The sequence below is a fragment of the Poecilia reticulata genome, chromosome 16 (assembly GCF_904066995.2).
Source record: "Poecilia reticulata chromosome 16, P_reticulata-male-v2, whole genome shotgun sequence".
NCBI lineage: Eukaryota > Metazoa > Chordata > Actinopteri > Cyprinodontiformes > Poeciliidae > Poecilia > Poecilia reticulata.
Window position 1 is genome coordinate 6,585,780 of NC_088845.1, and position 15,474 is coordinate 6,601,253.

Below are 15,474 nucleotides of genomic sequence, written 5' to 3' on the forward strand. Positions count from 1 at the left end.
CATTTGATGAATAGCTGCTAGCATGAGCACAATTTAAGCTTCCACTACGTTTCAATTCTGCAATTCAGGAATGTCTTTTAATGTAAAAAAAAAAAAAAAAACAAAGACAAATGAAATGAAAATTTCTTTAAAAAATGCAAAATTATGACCATAACCCTTTAATTAAAATGTCAATTAAGAATAATTTGTCAAAAATAAATAGTAAAATGGTGGGGGTAATTACATAGAATCCATTAATATTAATAGCAATTAAATGTTCTCTATGCTTCATAAGTATGTTAATATGAGCCTTTTATAACTTAATATTCAATAAATGACCATATGAAATATACCCAGATGACAATTAAGTGGCAACTTTTCAGACAAAAATCAACAAATAATGTTTATTTTTCTTGCAGAGTTCTTAAACTGGCGTTCCTTTAAATATATTCTGCAATGAGAAAGCTTTTGCATCATCTTCTTGAGTCATGATCCAAAGCACAATAGTGGGTCCACCTCTTAAAGGCTCTACAAATAAAGGTCTAGTCAAAGCATGGATAGGAATCTAATTAGAATGATTTGGCATACAGGGTGCATGGGCTCAAAAATCCTCCAATGTGATTTAAAATCCCGTCCATGTGAGGAAGACACAACAAGAAAAATTCATATTATGAAATGATAAAATTCCTACAAATATCTATAAAAACATCTATACTTTTGGACACCCAGACTTTCTGATTCATGTGTTCATTTTTGGTCCATTTGTATGTCTAAACTAGAAAATAGTATTTTAAATGGCACCAATTAGGTATTAACAATTTACCAGGAGCATTTTAACACAAAAATAAAACTCAAAAGTCCGTCAGAATTCTATCATTTGTTAGTTTTGGTGCCATTAATATTATTTTGTCATCTACAAACCCTATTCTTGTTTTTCATGCTCATCCATATCCAAATTCCAGATTTTCCACTTTTCAAGAGCTGTTGATTAGCCTGTTGGTCTGACTTAAAAAAGCAATAAACCCAAAGCAATTCCTAACAAAGTTGTTCATATACACATCAAGTGAAGACTCATAGCCAAAGTCATAATGCTACACTTGTGACAGTAAATAATATAAAAACTTCAGTCCATCCATTCTCTGATCTGGCTGTAGGGAAACCGTAGACTAGATATTAGCTACTCCCAAGAGAGGTCTCTCCATTCACACCTAAAGATAAGTTAGAGATGTGGAAAACACCAAAAGCACAGGAAGAGTGCACAAAAACATTTCAACCATCAACTTTCTGGCTGCAAAGCAACACTTCTAACAGCGTAGGCCTCTGCTCATCACAAGAGACAAAAACACATGACGTGACAAACCAAACAAAAGATTAAGTGCCGCAGCTTGATAAATACGCCCGCATGTGCATTATTGACTTCAGGGCAAACACTCATACATATAAACACACACGGAGCAGTCTATCACCAGAGCCATCAGCCGCCACCGCAGACGAACTGACGGATCGATGGCGGGACGTTAGTCACCGTTTCACCAGGAAGAAGCCACTACTTCTGCCCTGATAAGAATCGGTTACATCCTTCGAAAATAAATAAATAAACAAATAAATAACATCCAGTGTGGCTCTGATTGGATTAAAGGGAGAAGGGAAGGGCAAGACAAGCCACCATGAGGTATGGCCAAGCAAATTGGAGTCAACAGTTGGGCCAGAGAGTCCATTTTGGGGTATAATTTACACAGTGAGGAGCATGAGCTGAATCTAATGTCATTTCCATCAATTTTGCATTTTGGCCCTTTTTTCCCCTTCCCTGAGGCTTTTAGCGGTCATTTGAATCATCTGGAGGAGGACGGCCGGCAAGCACTACAACGTCGGAGACGACATTTAGCGCAGTGGCAGAGTAAGAGGTGGTTCTTTATTGTGTGGTGACTGGCTGCAGGATTGTATATCCGCCGCTGCACCATCTTGGAAATGGCTAACAATATGCTAATAGGTTAAGAGCACCGAATAGTCCCAGACAAGCCACTTAATGGATGTTTTATCTGCAGGTCAGGAGCCTCATCAGCTGCCATCTCTCCTGACAAGATGTGCCAAGTCAAATTTAGCAATAAAGTGCTTTTAAACAACAGGCCACAAACTGCTTGGGGCAGGACAAAGGACACAGACACGGAAATGTTTGTGGTGAAACGTGAAACCTGTTGGCAAACAATGGAAAATCGTTTGAGGGGAGATTCACATTGAAAGCAAAATGATCCGAGGACAAACAGAGATGACAAGGCTTCCTGTCGGAGCTCAAGCTAATTTAACTTCATTTACTAAACTGGTCCCATTTCAGTTGGGGACGATTTTTGCCAAATTTAGTTTGACATTGAGACCAAAGCAACATGAATTTAGCAAAGTAAAAGGGAGCAGCAATACCCTTGACATGAACATTTGAGTCTACTGCCTTTACTCATATAAGACTTGGAAGTTTAATAAAATGTTTACAATTTTCTTCCTATCCCCAAATAAAATAAAATCGACTGCAGGTTTATCACTGACAGCATCAAGTTTGGGAACTTTAATCTTGTGTCTCTAAAACAAACAAAATGTGGAAAATGTTGCTTACTTATTTTTTAAGCAAGTAAAACTATATAAACATAAAATCTTTCAAAATGGTGGTGCATGCGCATATAAACATGTAAGGGCTGGGTGATAGGAACTTAATCAAGATATTTTGTTTAACTAAAACTACTTATTACTTCTTTGCCGTCTTTGTTAGGTAAATGTGTGAGAGTGACCACAAGGCACAACAACAATAGCCTGACAAATACATGAAAAACTTCGACCTACCCTTTTAAAATAGGGCTCTTCAGTTTGTCTGTTACATAAAAAAGTGTGATATGTATCACTAAACCACACACAGTGACTGCATTTCATTATATTTTAATATTTATTAATGCTCTCATAAAACCAGCAGAGAAAATAATACAAATAAGAAATCTGATAGCAGCTAAAACATACAGACAAAGGTGTCTTCATCTTAAATACAAAATGTATATATATTTTGTAAAGTTTGGCTTAATTACTGCTCTGAATTTGTTGTTTTTCAGTCTGCATATCAACGATTAATCGATTACTAAATTAGTTGACAATCATTTCAGTAATCGATTCATCATGATTAATTGTTTCAGCCCCAATTCTCATTCAAAATTTCAAAATTAAAGCAGAAATAATTAATAACTTTCATCTAAAAGATTGATTAAAACACAACATTCAATATTATTTGCTGAGATAGTCACTACAGTGATATATATACATATATACATGGGGCTACAGCTGGAATATAAAGTGCAGATAGACCTTTAGGGGTCACTTTTACTGCTGCAACGCATCACCATCCCATCTGCACAGGTGTCACCCTCCATCTCTCCTCTCAGTGCCCCTAATAAACTCAGCCTATCTCCTCCTCTCTGCGCGGTGGCAGGTGTCCAGCCCAACTGCGGCCCCTCCAAAGACAACAAGGCCTGATAGCAGGGAAACAGGAGCGAGTCGACTGCATAACAAGGACTTATTATGATGATGAAATGTCCTACAAGGTCCCAAACACCCTCTTAAAGAAATCTCTACCTCTGATAAGGGGAGTCTAACAGTCACCCACCCTAAGGCATGCGGGGGAGGAGGGACGGGTTCTAACCTGATTGGATCGGCGGCTCAGAGGGGGCGCATGTAACAAAATCAAATGGCCGTCAAGCCTGTGTCATGCATAATTAATTGGGCCTTCTACGACCAAGTACAGGAAAATCCATGGTCATTTGATTAGAGGGGGTTTGGAGGACTCTGAAGTGCATCGCTGTCTGTGCTGCTTCCACACCATCCCCAGTGAGGATGGTGTCACAGAAACTTAAAGTTCAAGTTTGGTTTCAGCTGGAAGTTCAAGTCAAACCTGCTCTCGCTGATGTTTGGAGGTAGGATGAGCTCATTAACCAACATCAAAGCTCATCCAAAGCAAGCAAACAGAAATAATAATGCTCATAATTGAGCAAAGAAAAAAAGACAAGCAAGCAGAAATCAGGAAAGCTCCACAACGTTACCGTTTATGGAAGAAGGGTAAGAAGAAACATATTTTTTCTGGTCATTCCTCTATCAAACATTAGCTTTTCAAAGAATTGGCAAGAACTCCTCTCTGTTCAGTTTTCTACGAGCCAAATACGAACAAAATGGAGGAAGATTTTCTGGATCAGTTCAGACCAAAACTGAAAACAGTGTGTGCTAGGAAACCCGATGCTGAAACCTGCTTTAAATTTAGGATTCTGCTAACCTTCCTACTATGAAGATGTATTTTTGTGCAAGTGTACCTTGAATTAAAAAAGGTTGAATTTCTTCCATAACTTAAGTAGTGAAACTTATGCTGTTTATTATACAGAATGATGTATTTAAAAATGGATTTCAGCTCAACTGAATTAAACATAAACCTTCTGAAAATCATGTACCAGCTAGAAAGAGATGCCGACTTTGTAATGATGCTTTTTAGTTACAATTTCCACTTTTTCCTCCTTTTATCTGCTTTCTTTTTTTGTATCTGCTCCGTCATGTCTTTTTCTTAAAGTTAAGACATTCATTAATTGTTGAGGTTCTGTATTCTTCATAGAATGTCATTTTACACAACATAATTATGAAAATATCTTATACAATTAAGACATTATAGTCAAGACAAAAGCTAATGCACTCTGCTTCCTAAAAGTACCAAAAACCTTTGTGTGAGGATGCTGCCATCTGTAGGACAACTAAAGAACTACACAGGGTAATGAGTCGATTTTTGTATGCAGGCAGAACTTTATTCAAAAAGAATATATACTGGAATTATAGATGAATATATTTACACATGTAAATAGATGATAAAGTGTGAAAAATTGAGCTTCAGTTGCTGCGATCTCTGCATGCACCCTGTGTGCATACGGAGATATCTTTCAGAGGTTGTTGTTTTTTTTTACAAGGACAACTCCCTCTCATTCTAGGGAGATTTTCTGACGTTATCTTTAAATCAGTCATGTCTCAAATGAAAGAAGGAAATAATCCACCATCATGAGTCCATCGCTGCTTGAAATGGAAGACAGCTTCCATCTGCGTCTCGCCATCATCTTTCCCATCGCAGCTGAGACATTTACTCCACAGACAGTTTTTTTTTCTTTTTCTTTTTCATTTCTCAGTTCCTTTATTTTTGCACTTTCAGTAGTGACAGTCTGGATCTGCTCTCAGATCCCGTTAGTAGGAGCCGTCGTCTGGACCAACCGACTACTACCGTCCAATCAGACTCGAGTGATTTTGTTTGGAGACTCAACTGGGAGTTACAATGAAGATGAAGGTTGGAAACTGTAGCGCGGCACCTGCTGGCAGGAGGGAGACGGGCGGAGCGTCTTCCTAGTTAGCCAGGTGGGGCTGGACGTCAGGGATGAGTGAGGTGAAGAAGGTGGTGATGAAGGCCCACGCCACGGCGAGGATGTTTGGCTCTGGCAGGGCCGCACCCAGAACCCGGTCTTCGTTGCCTCCTCCTCCTTCCTCACCGCTGTCATCGTCCTCCATCCCCTCATCCATCAGTCGCTCCTGGGACAAACGGACACAATCAGTGTCACATACGTACTCATGTTTTCAAGGCAACAACAGTTTTTTGCGCAATTCTGTTGAATAATCATTTATGTTAATAAATTATAGGCTAATAAATAAAAATGTGCAAAGAGCCTAGTTTGCTGTTGAATGAACTAAACCTGCAGCTTTGCACATAGATGAACTACTACGCTCACAGGAGTTTCTTTTGCATCTTCTGTTATCAAATCAATTATTTTTCCTCACATATGGATTTTCTGAACAGTCAATTTTGAAATACAACCCTGAGAGAAACAAAAATATATATAAATAGATGGGATACGGATACGAATACATTTGGAGGTGGATTTAATCTCTTGGGCTTGGGGCTTTTGCACAAAAAAAAGTACAATTTAACATTTTATTTACTTCCAAAAGCAATGAAACACAGAAAACAAGAAAATGATGCTTCAAACTCACAATTTCCTGCATGTCCTGCTGCCTCTGCGCTTCCCCTGGAGGAGCGCCGGCCCGTTCTCTTCTGACGTTCTGCTGTTCTGGTCTGAAGGGAAACCACTGAGCCTGGTGCCTGAAACCATGAATAACCATGAAACCATGAAATAAAAGTAAACCTACAATTATCAATACAGAAAAAAAAAATGGCCTCTTAAGCTTTGGACAACAGGCAGAAAATAATTTCCTCCACATTTATCCAGAATTGGTAAAATGCTAAAAGCTAATTCCATATTTTTCAAGACGATGTATGAACATGTATAAAACGTACCAAATACGTCACATAATGGCAATGTTATGATTGTATTTCCATATAAGGTGGTTGCAAAACAGATATTAGGAATCCAGACCTCAATATGAGCAGTGTGGGATTATTGTCGTTGAGAAAATGAAACAAATGAAGGATCTAAAGAAAAACTATTTTTTACAGAAAAACAGAAAACAGGTGCCTCTTTAAACTCTGTTCTGACCTCGTTCTATGCGTTTCTGTGAGAATCTGTTCGGCCCGAATTTCCTGACAATGCATACAGAAAGTATGAGTGACTTACAGATAGACGAGCAGCATGGCGCTGACCACCATGACAAAGCGACTGAAGGAGGAGTAGAAGTAAACGATGCTCAGAAGAACTCCAGCCCGTGACACCGTGTACAACCAGTCCAGCCAGTCCTGGTTCAGCTCGTCGTCGTTCAGCACCGGGCCGCCCTGTGCGTTCATCTGGACCGGGTTGGCAGGCAGGTTCTCTTGTCGAGGGTCCTGGGCTGGGTTTGGGCCCAGCGGAGGCTGCACAGCTTCATTGGGCTGAGCGGGCTGATGGGGGGATGAGGAAGGAGGCGAGGGAGGAGGAGTGCTGGGAGGCCGTAACGCAGCTACGGCTGCCTGACTGCAAGGAGGAAAAACAACATAAATGTCCAGATTGGGTAACATTTATTTGGAGGGGTGTGCATAAGACTGACATGGCATAACACCTGTCATGAACATGAAGGAGTCTTTATGAATGTTTATGACATTTGTCATGAAGTGTCATTTGGTAAATAATGACACTTTTAATGCAAAACTTGGCATTAAAAGTTGGCACTTTTAATGCCAACTTTTACTCTAAAAGTTGGCATTTTTAAGTTGCATTAAAAATGCCAACTTTGCATTATCATAATTTACGAAATTGGCACTTTTAATGGACTTTTAATGCAACTCTTAGGATAACTTTGCATTAAAATGTCATTATTTACCGAATGACACTTCATGACAACTGTGATAAACATTCATAAAGACTCCTTCATGTTCATGACAGAGGTTATGTCAGTCTTATGCACACCCCTTCAAATAAAGTGTTACCCAAGTTTGAGAGGAAGAACAATTACAACTGAAATCCAAGAGAAGATTCCCATAAGGAAACTTGTTCACATGATAAGGTTTCAGGGCTGCAGCTAAAGATTATGATTAATCAGGAAAAAAAATGGCACACTGTGCACACTTTTCATTTAACTTTGTAAGTTTATTTTATACAATAACTGAAATATACAAGAAATTCAGATGCACAAATAATTCAGTTCCTTTTGAAGATAAGAAAATAAAAACTATCCCCTAAAATACAATAACATGAACACTTGATCATTTGTAACAATGAATGCAAAAAATAACCCAGGGAAGATAAATCCTGTCTACTTGGCGTCAGCAGTGAAAGAATAATCTGTTGATATATAGAAGTTTACTTCACCCATCTTAAATGCAAAATGAATATATATGTAAATAAATGCATGTTTTATTCTGTATACTCTAGTTAAATTATTAGATGATGATTATTTCAAAACTGATTGTTTCGTAACTATAAGCTTGTAGAGGTGAGCTCTAGCAACACACTTACTATTGCATGTAGTAGTGGCGAGCGTACATCTGCTGCCACCACAGCATCTGCATGGGCATGCTGGCAGGAAGGCCGCCTTGTAGAGGCGCTCCATCTGGGCTGTGGAGTATTACAGTTTTATTAGTTAATATAGTAACACTGAGGCACAGAAAGTAGGAAAAAAAAAGCACAAATTAGCATTTTTATTTGTATAAAATGTATTTAAGCTTCAGAGTGTTGCCAGAATTTTCCCTCAATGTGAGGTTTATTGAACTCAAACATATTTTACAGTTCTGTTTCCAGGCTTGTAAAGAACAAGACGTTCCATTCTGCAAATTAATCAGTATGTTCCTTGGATCTCCTACTGTTGAAGTATATTATATGGCCCAAATGACTGGGTTAGTGTCTGGTACCTCTTAAAGTTCAGGAGGTTTTTCCAAAAAAGCTGAATAGAAACTATTTACTAAAATGTCACCTTATAAAAAGAGGAATTTAGTCCTGCTGATGTCTGATGACCCAAGCAACCACCTGTTTTCATCTCTCAACAGACAAATGTATTATAATTAAGTCAATTTGGAATATTTATGCTAATAAAGCAGGGTAATATTAACATAAGAAAATCTGGAAAAGAAACGCTGCTCATGCCACTTAATTAGTTCAACAATTTATAGGTATTTAAAAAATAATGAGAAGGTATGACCAATAATCATTACTTTCCTTTTCTGATTCCCCTTTAGCAATCACAACTTTATGGACTATTTTTCCATTTCATTGTATGAGTGTGTTACAGGGGTTCTTATTTACCACTGAGTATTAGGGTCAGACTAAGAAAACAATTTCTTACAAGAATAAAGTCATAATATTGCAAGAAAAACATTGTAGTGTTGCAGGAATAAAGTCGTAAGCGGAAATAAAACACCAAAATAATATGAGCATGATGTTTTCATAATGAGAATAAACTCATATTACAAGAACAAAGTCAGAATATTAAGAGAATAAATTCACAATATTATCAAAATAAGTAATAATAATAAGGTTATACAACAAAAAGTCAAAACATTATGAGAATAAAGTCATATTAATATGAGAAAAGTCGTAATAATAGGAGCATAAACTCGAATATAATATTACTAGAATGAAGTAGTGATTTTATAATAACATGAAAAATAATCAAATAAAATTAAATCAGAAATGTTAAACATTTTGTGAAGTTATACTTTGATTTTACAAATACAGACTCAATGTTGTAACAAGGTCACATCAGATCTTGATAACTATTGACGCTTTGCTCTCACTAAAAACTTTTTTCCAAGTAATTTTATGACTTTCTTCTGGTATTTTTGTGTCTATTTTGCAAATGCATGACTTTATTCTCCTGATTTCAAAAACAACAACAACAAATTAAGCCCTTTATATTAGGGTTTTCACTCAAAACCTGCTCACCAGTGAGGAACCCCGTTGGTTGTCTGAGGATGGTAGGAGGGAAGGCCACTGCGACGCCTTAACTCATCGCAAGATCCCGAGGGTGATGAAGAGACAGAAGAGGAGGCGGCTGATTGGCTGTCCAGGTTTGGCTTTGACGCAGGTGAGGAGGAGCTGCTGCCATCTGAACTCTGCAAAAACATATAAACACCGATATAACCAAACAAATAAGTTACAATTATGAAGAAGACAGATTAATCTAAGCAAGAAGCCTAAAACCAAAACCTTCTGTGAAGTGAAATACTTTCGTCACAGAAAAACATCCAGCTCGATCTGGTTTCCGACTGTTTTTTTTTTTTTAACATATTTACTCACGCCGGAGTCAGAAGCAGAGGAGTTGGAGGGAGTGTGAGGCATTGGCAAGCCTGAGGGACCAAAAGACTGATAATCCAGATGCATCACGTGGCATTCATCCTGCTGTAGGGTTGATCATGCTGCAGACAACCAAATGATTTGAGAGGTGAGAAAGGATAGGCAGCAAAACAACAACAGAGACGAAGCCAGAAGCTTCGAGGAAGAGGAGAGATTACAGTGGAACAGGATGGAAGTCGCACACAATAATCCCCTTTTGTTTGTTTGATCAGTCATTGTTTGACAGGCAGCCTGTTTCAGTTCCCCCACAGACTGAGGCACAATGATGCAACTAAATAAACAACACCGCTGGTTTCCCAGCTCATAGACAAATTGCATCTGCAAAATTAAATGTGTGTTTCTGTTTGTTGTTGGTATAGTAACACCCTTCAATTTATTAATAATGGTCTGAAGCCGTGGCACAGCTGCAAAACAGAAAATGTTCTTCATGGTTGTGTGATCCATATATCAAAAGATATTCATAAAATCAAACAATTCATACAAAGCACTTTAAGACATGCAGAAATGACAGAAAAACTAGATTGTATCTGGTATCCGCAAGAGCTCAAACATTCACTGTCAGTTTCATTCAGAAAAAATATACTTATGAAGTTCCAGCTGAGAGAAACTTAAGTAACCAACAGACACGATTATAAAAGTGGAAATTATATATTTCAACCTCAAACAAATATGTGAAATGGTAAGCATAATTTATTACTCTCATGTTGATTTATCTACCATTCCAAAACAGCAAAATTAACCAAAATATAGATTCAACAGTCAAACACATACACGACTGATAAAAATAAATAAATAAATAAATAAAACTTAAACGGGTTAATTCATTACACCAATTACATTAAATAGTGCAACTGTTAAGCTAATCAGCAACAACAATCATGTCTAAAAAGACAAAAACATATTGTAAAACAAAGCAGCATCATTGGTTATTCTTTCATGAAACCCACAGTGGGAAAACAGTCTGGACACTCAACTCCCACAATATTGTCAATTTTGGGGGTTTCAAAACCTGATCAACTTATATTATTTTCATGGTGTGACTAATTCTTCTTTTGGTGAATCAGAAATGTTTTTTTAAACTCCGATTTGAAATTTCATATTTTCACGTAACGCGTTACCTTCAGACAATGTTCTAGCATTGCTTACCTCTGTGATCGCATTGCGGTCGTCCTCAGTAAATCTGCTCCAGTTTTTTGGATTGCTGCAAAACAAACAAAACATTAATAATATGATGAAGTGATGAAGAGCGTTACAATTTAAATTTGGGTTATTTTTGATAAATAATCAAAAACAACTCAGGTCAATAATTGGCTAAATTAAATTTTTGCTTGCTCGATTCAGGTTACCCAACTCCAGCGTCATTAACACACCATGCAGTAAGTTTGAACACAAGTTTCAGTCACTGCTTGAAACCCAACATTTTATTGAATCTTAAATTAGGTTGAAAATTCACCTCCAGGTTGCTAACATTTATAGCTGTAATGGTGCTGAGCAACAGAAGCTAAATTACATTTTCTTAGAACAGGACACAGTAGATAAAACTAGAGAGCCGCATAAGCATAATGATGATTTGCAGAACAATCAAATATAGTGAAAAAATTGTAAGTTTGTGATTTAAATCCTTACATGCATTAACGTTATAAGGAAATACATGAGACTCCACTTTTGTCATGTTGCAAAACAGAAAACCGAAGACAAACTTGTTTTAGAAAAATATCTGTTTATGAAATCAATTCATCTTCAGATCCCTTGGTTTTTGCAGGAATGTCATTTTCTATTACCAACATGCATGTTTGGCTACTGCACCAGCAACTAAAAGCCAAACAAGCTCTGTGAGCTGCTGCAGGTTAGATAGTTTTTACAAACTAAATAAGAGTGTCTGCTTTTGAGCTGCTTCCTAAACTGAGGTCAGTTCTATGCGCTAAAACTTGAACATACTTGATGAAAAATGCTGCCACTCCTCTTGTGATTTGAACTGAAGCTAATGTAGCAAAAACTCTAAAGACAAACACATCTGAAATTAACCGGAAATAATCTGAAAAAATGTCTTAGCAGCTTTGAGTTAACCAACAGCAGTTCAATGAGCCTAGTTGGAATTGGAAAGATTAGCTTTTTTTTTTTTATTACAACCCTATTTCTGGCAAAAATGCTCCATCAAATTGATGTTTCGAGTACAGTGGCTTGGTGATTCAACTATACTAGCAGACTGGTTTGGATTTCAAAGCATATTTCGGGTATCTAGCACAGACTCACTTTCGAGCAGCCAAAGAAAAAACAAACGAAAGAAAAACCTATCTGTACGTGGAAACTGTTGGCTATTTTCCAAAATTATTTTTAAAAAGAAGTAACCATCTGTATGTGGCCAACCACAAGGCTGAGCTAACCAGAAACCAATTCCTCTGTTTAAATCATAGCAGTTTGACTTTAAGATAAATGTATCCAAATCTTCTGGTGGAAACTGGTAAAATTCCACTTGTGAGTACATCATTTTTTTCATGACACAATCATGAACTGAACCAACGTAAAAATGAATTTCACATAACTATATTGTCTGTCCTGAAAAACGTGTTCTAGTCAAGAAGTCTTATTTGCTGCAATCTTTATTAGGTCTGACAGGGATAAAAACTGTGGGATACTTTATATAAATAAATGTGGTTTCATTTTAAAAATAGAATTCAGATAAACAAGAATGAAAGAAAAAAATGGAGAAATGCAGAGTTTGAGTGAGAGCATTCAGGATTAGGGAGAACATTCAAACTCTATGCAGAAAGACCCCGGGCCGGGAATCGAACCCAGAACCTTCTTGCTGCAAGGCAACAGCTCTACCAACTGCGCCACTGTGCAGCCTGATTAAAAAAATAAGTAAAATAAATTGGTGAAATATATTTAATGTGCTGTGTTTACTGACTGCACATTTTAAATGAGATGTAAATGAATGAACACAATTTGTTTTGTAAGCTCTGGGACATCGTTCTTCTTTATAAAAAAAAAAACCTATAAAGAAAACAATGTAGTTAATTTTTTTCCTGAAGTCTTAGCCGTTTGTCTGTTTAGTTTTAGAAAAGCAAGTGCAGAAAAAGGAATTTACTTTTAAATGATACATGTAAGATTTTGAACAATAGCTAAATCTTAACAGTTACTTTATCATCAAAACGCCTGTTTTCGACTATAAAATACAGATTTTAGAAACACTAAAAGAGAGGTTTTACTATCTTATGACATTGTGAAAACTAAAATCCTGTTGTGTGAGAAAACACACAACAGGATTATAGTTTACACATATGTTGAAATGTGTTAGTTGCTGTTCTGTATTTCATAAAACCTGATTCTTTATTTGCAGAAATCCTAAAAACAGAGTTCCAAACAGAAACTAAATGTCACTGAGGCGCAGTTTCAGGGTTTCTATTGACACTTACTGCCACCTGCCATGTTTACTGGCATTTAAATATTCCCTCAGAGGCAGAAGAAGCCTTGGGGGTTCCGACGTAATAACAGCTACCTAAACAATTAGGCATTTTCAAAAAGACAAACGGATAGTTTTAAAGGAAGTTTTTATTTAAACCCTATTCATGAAGCTACGGTTAGCTTGCTAGCTTGTTAGCCAGTTTAACTAGCCATGTATCACATCGTTACTTCATTGTCAACATATTTATCTGTCTGAGTTTTATACATATACTCAAAAAAATACATTTCTGTACCTGTTTCCTCCTTTAATAGCGTCGTCTCCTCGCCCCCTGCTAGTCTCGGCTCGCCTGCCTTGTTGTTATAATGTCGACTATGGGAGCGGAACCCACGTGACCACCGCCTTCATAACAGCTGATTATGACGTCAAGGAGCTTCCTAGCTGGCCATGTTGGAGGACACATACGTCTGAAGCGAAAATGAAACTGTGATGCGTGCTCCTTCATGGATGCACAATGCCGAGTTTATGTGCTATAGTCGGCTGTGGAAACCGCGGACAAAGGGACGTGAAGAGCTTCTTCCGGTTACCGGCGATCATCACAAACCAGGGCGAGAGAACGGAGGACTTGTCCAGACGGAGGCGATGTTTGTGGTTGTCAAAAATAGCGAGGGATAATCTGCGAGATTCAATGCTACCGTACATCCGCGTCTGCTCGGATCACTTCGTATCAGGTTAGTCGCTATTACAGTTGTAGTTCCAGCATGGAATAAAGTGGGTTATAAAGTAAAAATGTAATTTACTGTTGTCAGGGCAACAAAAGGTACTGTCGAACCCCCCCCCCCCTCCCCGCCCCCACTATTTCCTTTGCAAGGTGCATAAATGTTATTGTTTCTAAATGCCACCAAGCTTCTTTTTAACACTTAACAAATAAAACCTTTGACCTTTTCTAAATAGTTTTGCTTAGAGACAACAATAAACAAGCCAGGACTAGTATGGCCAATGTTTTTCCTGTTTAAAAAATGCATTAGTATTTATTTATTTTTAAGTAGAAAACGGTTTAGGCAAATTAACTTTCATCAATAACATGGGAAATTTATGTTTAGATCTAACATAGGTATATTTTTATTTTGATTTAACATTTAGTTTTAACATTTAGACAGAAATTTATTGCCTCAGGGCCACTGTAGATTTAACATTTAAATCTAATATTTATATTAACATTTAGATTTTATAAAATAATGTGTAAAATGTAAGCATGGTAATTTCAGATTTTTTATAGACATTTCAATTGATAAAAGTGTTCAAAATATGATAAAAGTAAGCTAAATATATAAAAGAAATTCTGCTAATTCTTTTGCCTTAAAATTTTACACTTGAGATTTACCGATGAGCAGCAAACGCAAATGATGTGGATTAGCAGTGCTTTGCAACAACTGATGACGTCATCCAGGAAGTGTTAAAGTGGACGACATCCCACAGTAGACTGGCTGGAAATTGAGATTGTCATACAGCAAAAGTCTTCAGTCAGAAGTCTCTTCAGATTTGTTGCAAGACTGACTGCTACTGGAGATCTTTCCTGCCCACAGCATCACCATCCAGAACAACTCTGACAATATGTCAATGATATGAGTTACAATAATTGTCATTTTCCCTTTGGGATAAATAAAGTATTTTTTAAATTTTGTGTAATTTTAAAGTGAAACATATTGTGCTGAACTTTGTTTTCTCCTAGGCCGACCTTCTGCTCTGTATGATGATGCCAACCCAGACTGGGCGCCTTCTATTAATCTGGGCTGTGATGGGAGGGATGAGGTAACCACGTCGACTGGAGGCACACAAAGACGCAAAAAGAAGCGTTATGGGAGAGAAAAGATTTTAGAGCAAGTTGCTGCTTCAGCATTGCTTGATCTAAGAGATGCTGCTCATGAAGACGATGAGGAATATACTGAACACAGGAAATCGGTTAATGTTCAGACTGATCTCACCTCTGAATGCATCACTGCAATGCAGATGGAAATTAAGAGACTCATAGAGGAAAACCGAACTTTGAGGAAGGATGTTGCAGCTCTAAAATTAAAGGGCTTTTAATTTCAATTTGAGTGACTTGTGAAAGTACAAAGAATAACATTGCATAGAATAATAGTTTTGTTTTACTGTAGCCATGTTCCTTCAATCAGATGTGGACGGAGCTAAAAACTCATCTGTAAAAGCTTAATTTGCAAGTAATACTTGCAAATATTACTTGGAAACACCTTATTAGTGTTTTCAAAGTTGATACTTAACATTTGTGAAGTATCAAGTCAACACCAATGATTGTCTGTTTGA

At 37.2% G+C, this 15,474-nt stretch overlaps 2 protein-coding genes across 2 annotated transcripts; one reads left to right on the forward strand and one right to left on the reverse strand.

The window, feature by feature from the left end:
- Positions 1-4,767: 4,767 nt before the first annotated feature.
- herpud2 (HERPUD family member 2) lies at positions 4,768-13,560 on the reverse strand. Its single transcript, XM_008430922.3, has 8 exons — positions 13,445-13,560; positions 10,893-10,947; positions 9,690-9,808; positions 9,336-9,505; positions 7,914-8,012; positions 6,600-6,932; positions 6,019-6,127; positions 4,768-5,559 (listed from the first exon to the last, which is right to left on the reverse strand). Exons 3-8 carry the CDS (start codon positions 9,771-9,773, stop codon positions 5,377-5,379), a joined length of 978 nt encoding a protein of 325 aa, XP_008429144.1. The 5' UTR covers positions 9,774-9,808; positions 10,893-10,947; positions 13,445-13,560; the 3' UTR covers positions 4,768-5,376.
- Positions 13,561-13,663: 103 nt separating this feature from the next.
- On the forward strand, positions 13,664-15,243 carry LOC145547625 (uncharacterized). The gene is made up of 2 exons (XM_081597359.1): positions 13,664-13,880; positions 14,882-15,243. Exons 1-2 carry the CDS (start codon positions 13,664-13,666, stop codon positions 15,235-15,237), a joined length of 573 nt encoding a protein of 190 aa, XP_081453485.1. The 3' UTR covers positions 15,238-15,243.
- Positions 15,244-15,474: the final 231 nt, after the last annotated feature.

Coding starts and splice junctions, on each gene's coding strand:
- herpud2 (XM_008430922.3), bottom strand. CDS start 9,773: ATGCATCTGGATTATCAGTCTTTTGGTCCCTCAGGCTTGCCAATGCCT. Junction 6,933..7,913: donor CGCCACTACTACATGCAATA/GTAAGTGTGTTG, acceptor TCCTCCTTGCAG/TCAGGCAGCCGTAGCTGCGT. Junction 5,560..6,018: donor AGCAGGACATGCAGGAAATT/GTGAGTTTGAAG, acceptor CGTTTGTCCCAG/GAGCGACTGATGGATGAGGG.
- LOC145547625 (XM_081597359.1), top strand. CDS start 13,664: ATGCCGAGTTTATGTGCTATAGTCGGCTGTGGAAACCGCGGACAAAGG. Junction 13,881..14,881: donor CTCGGATCACTTCGTATCAG/GTTAGTCGCTAT, acceptor GTTTTCTCCTAG/GCCGACCTTCTGCTCTGTAT.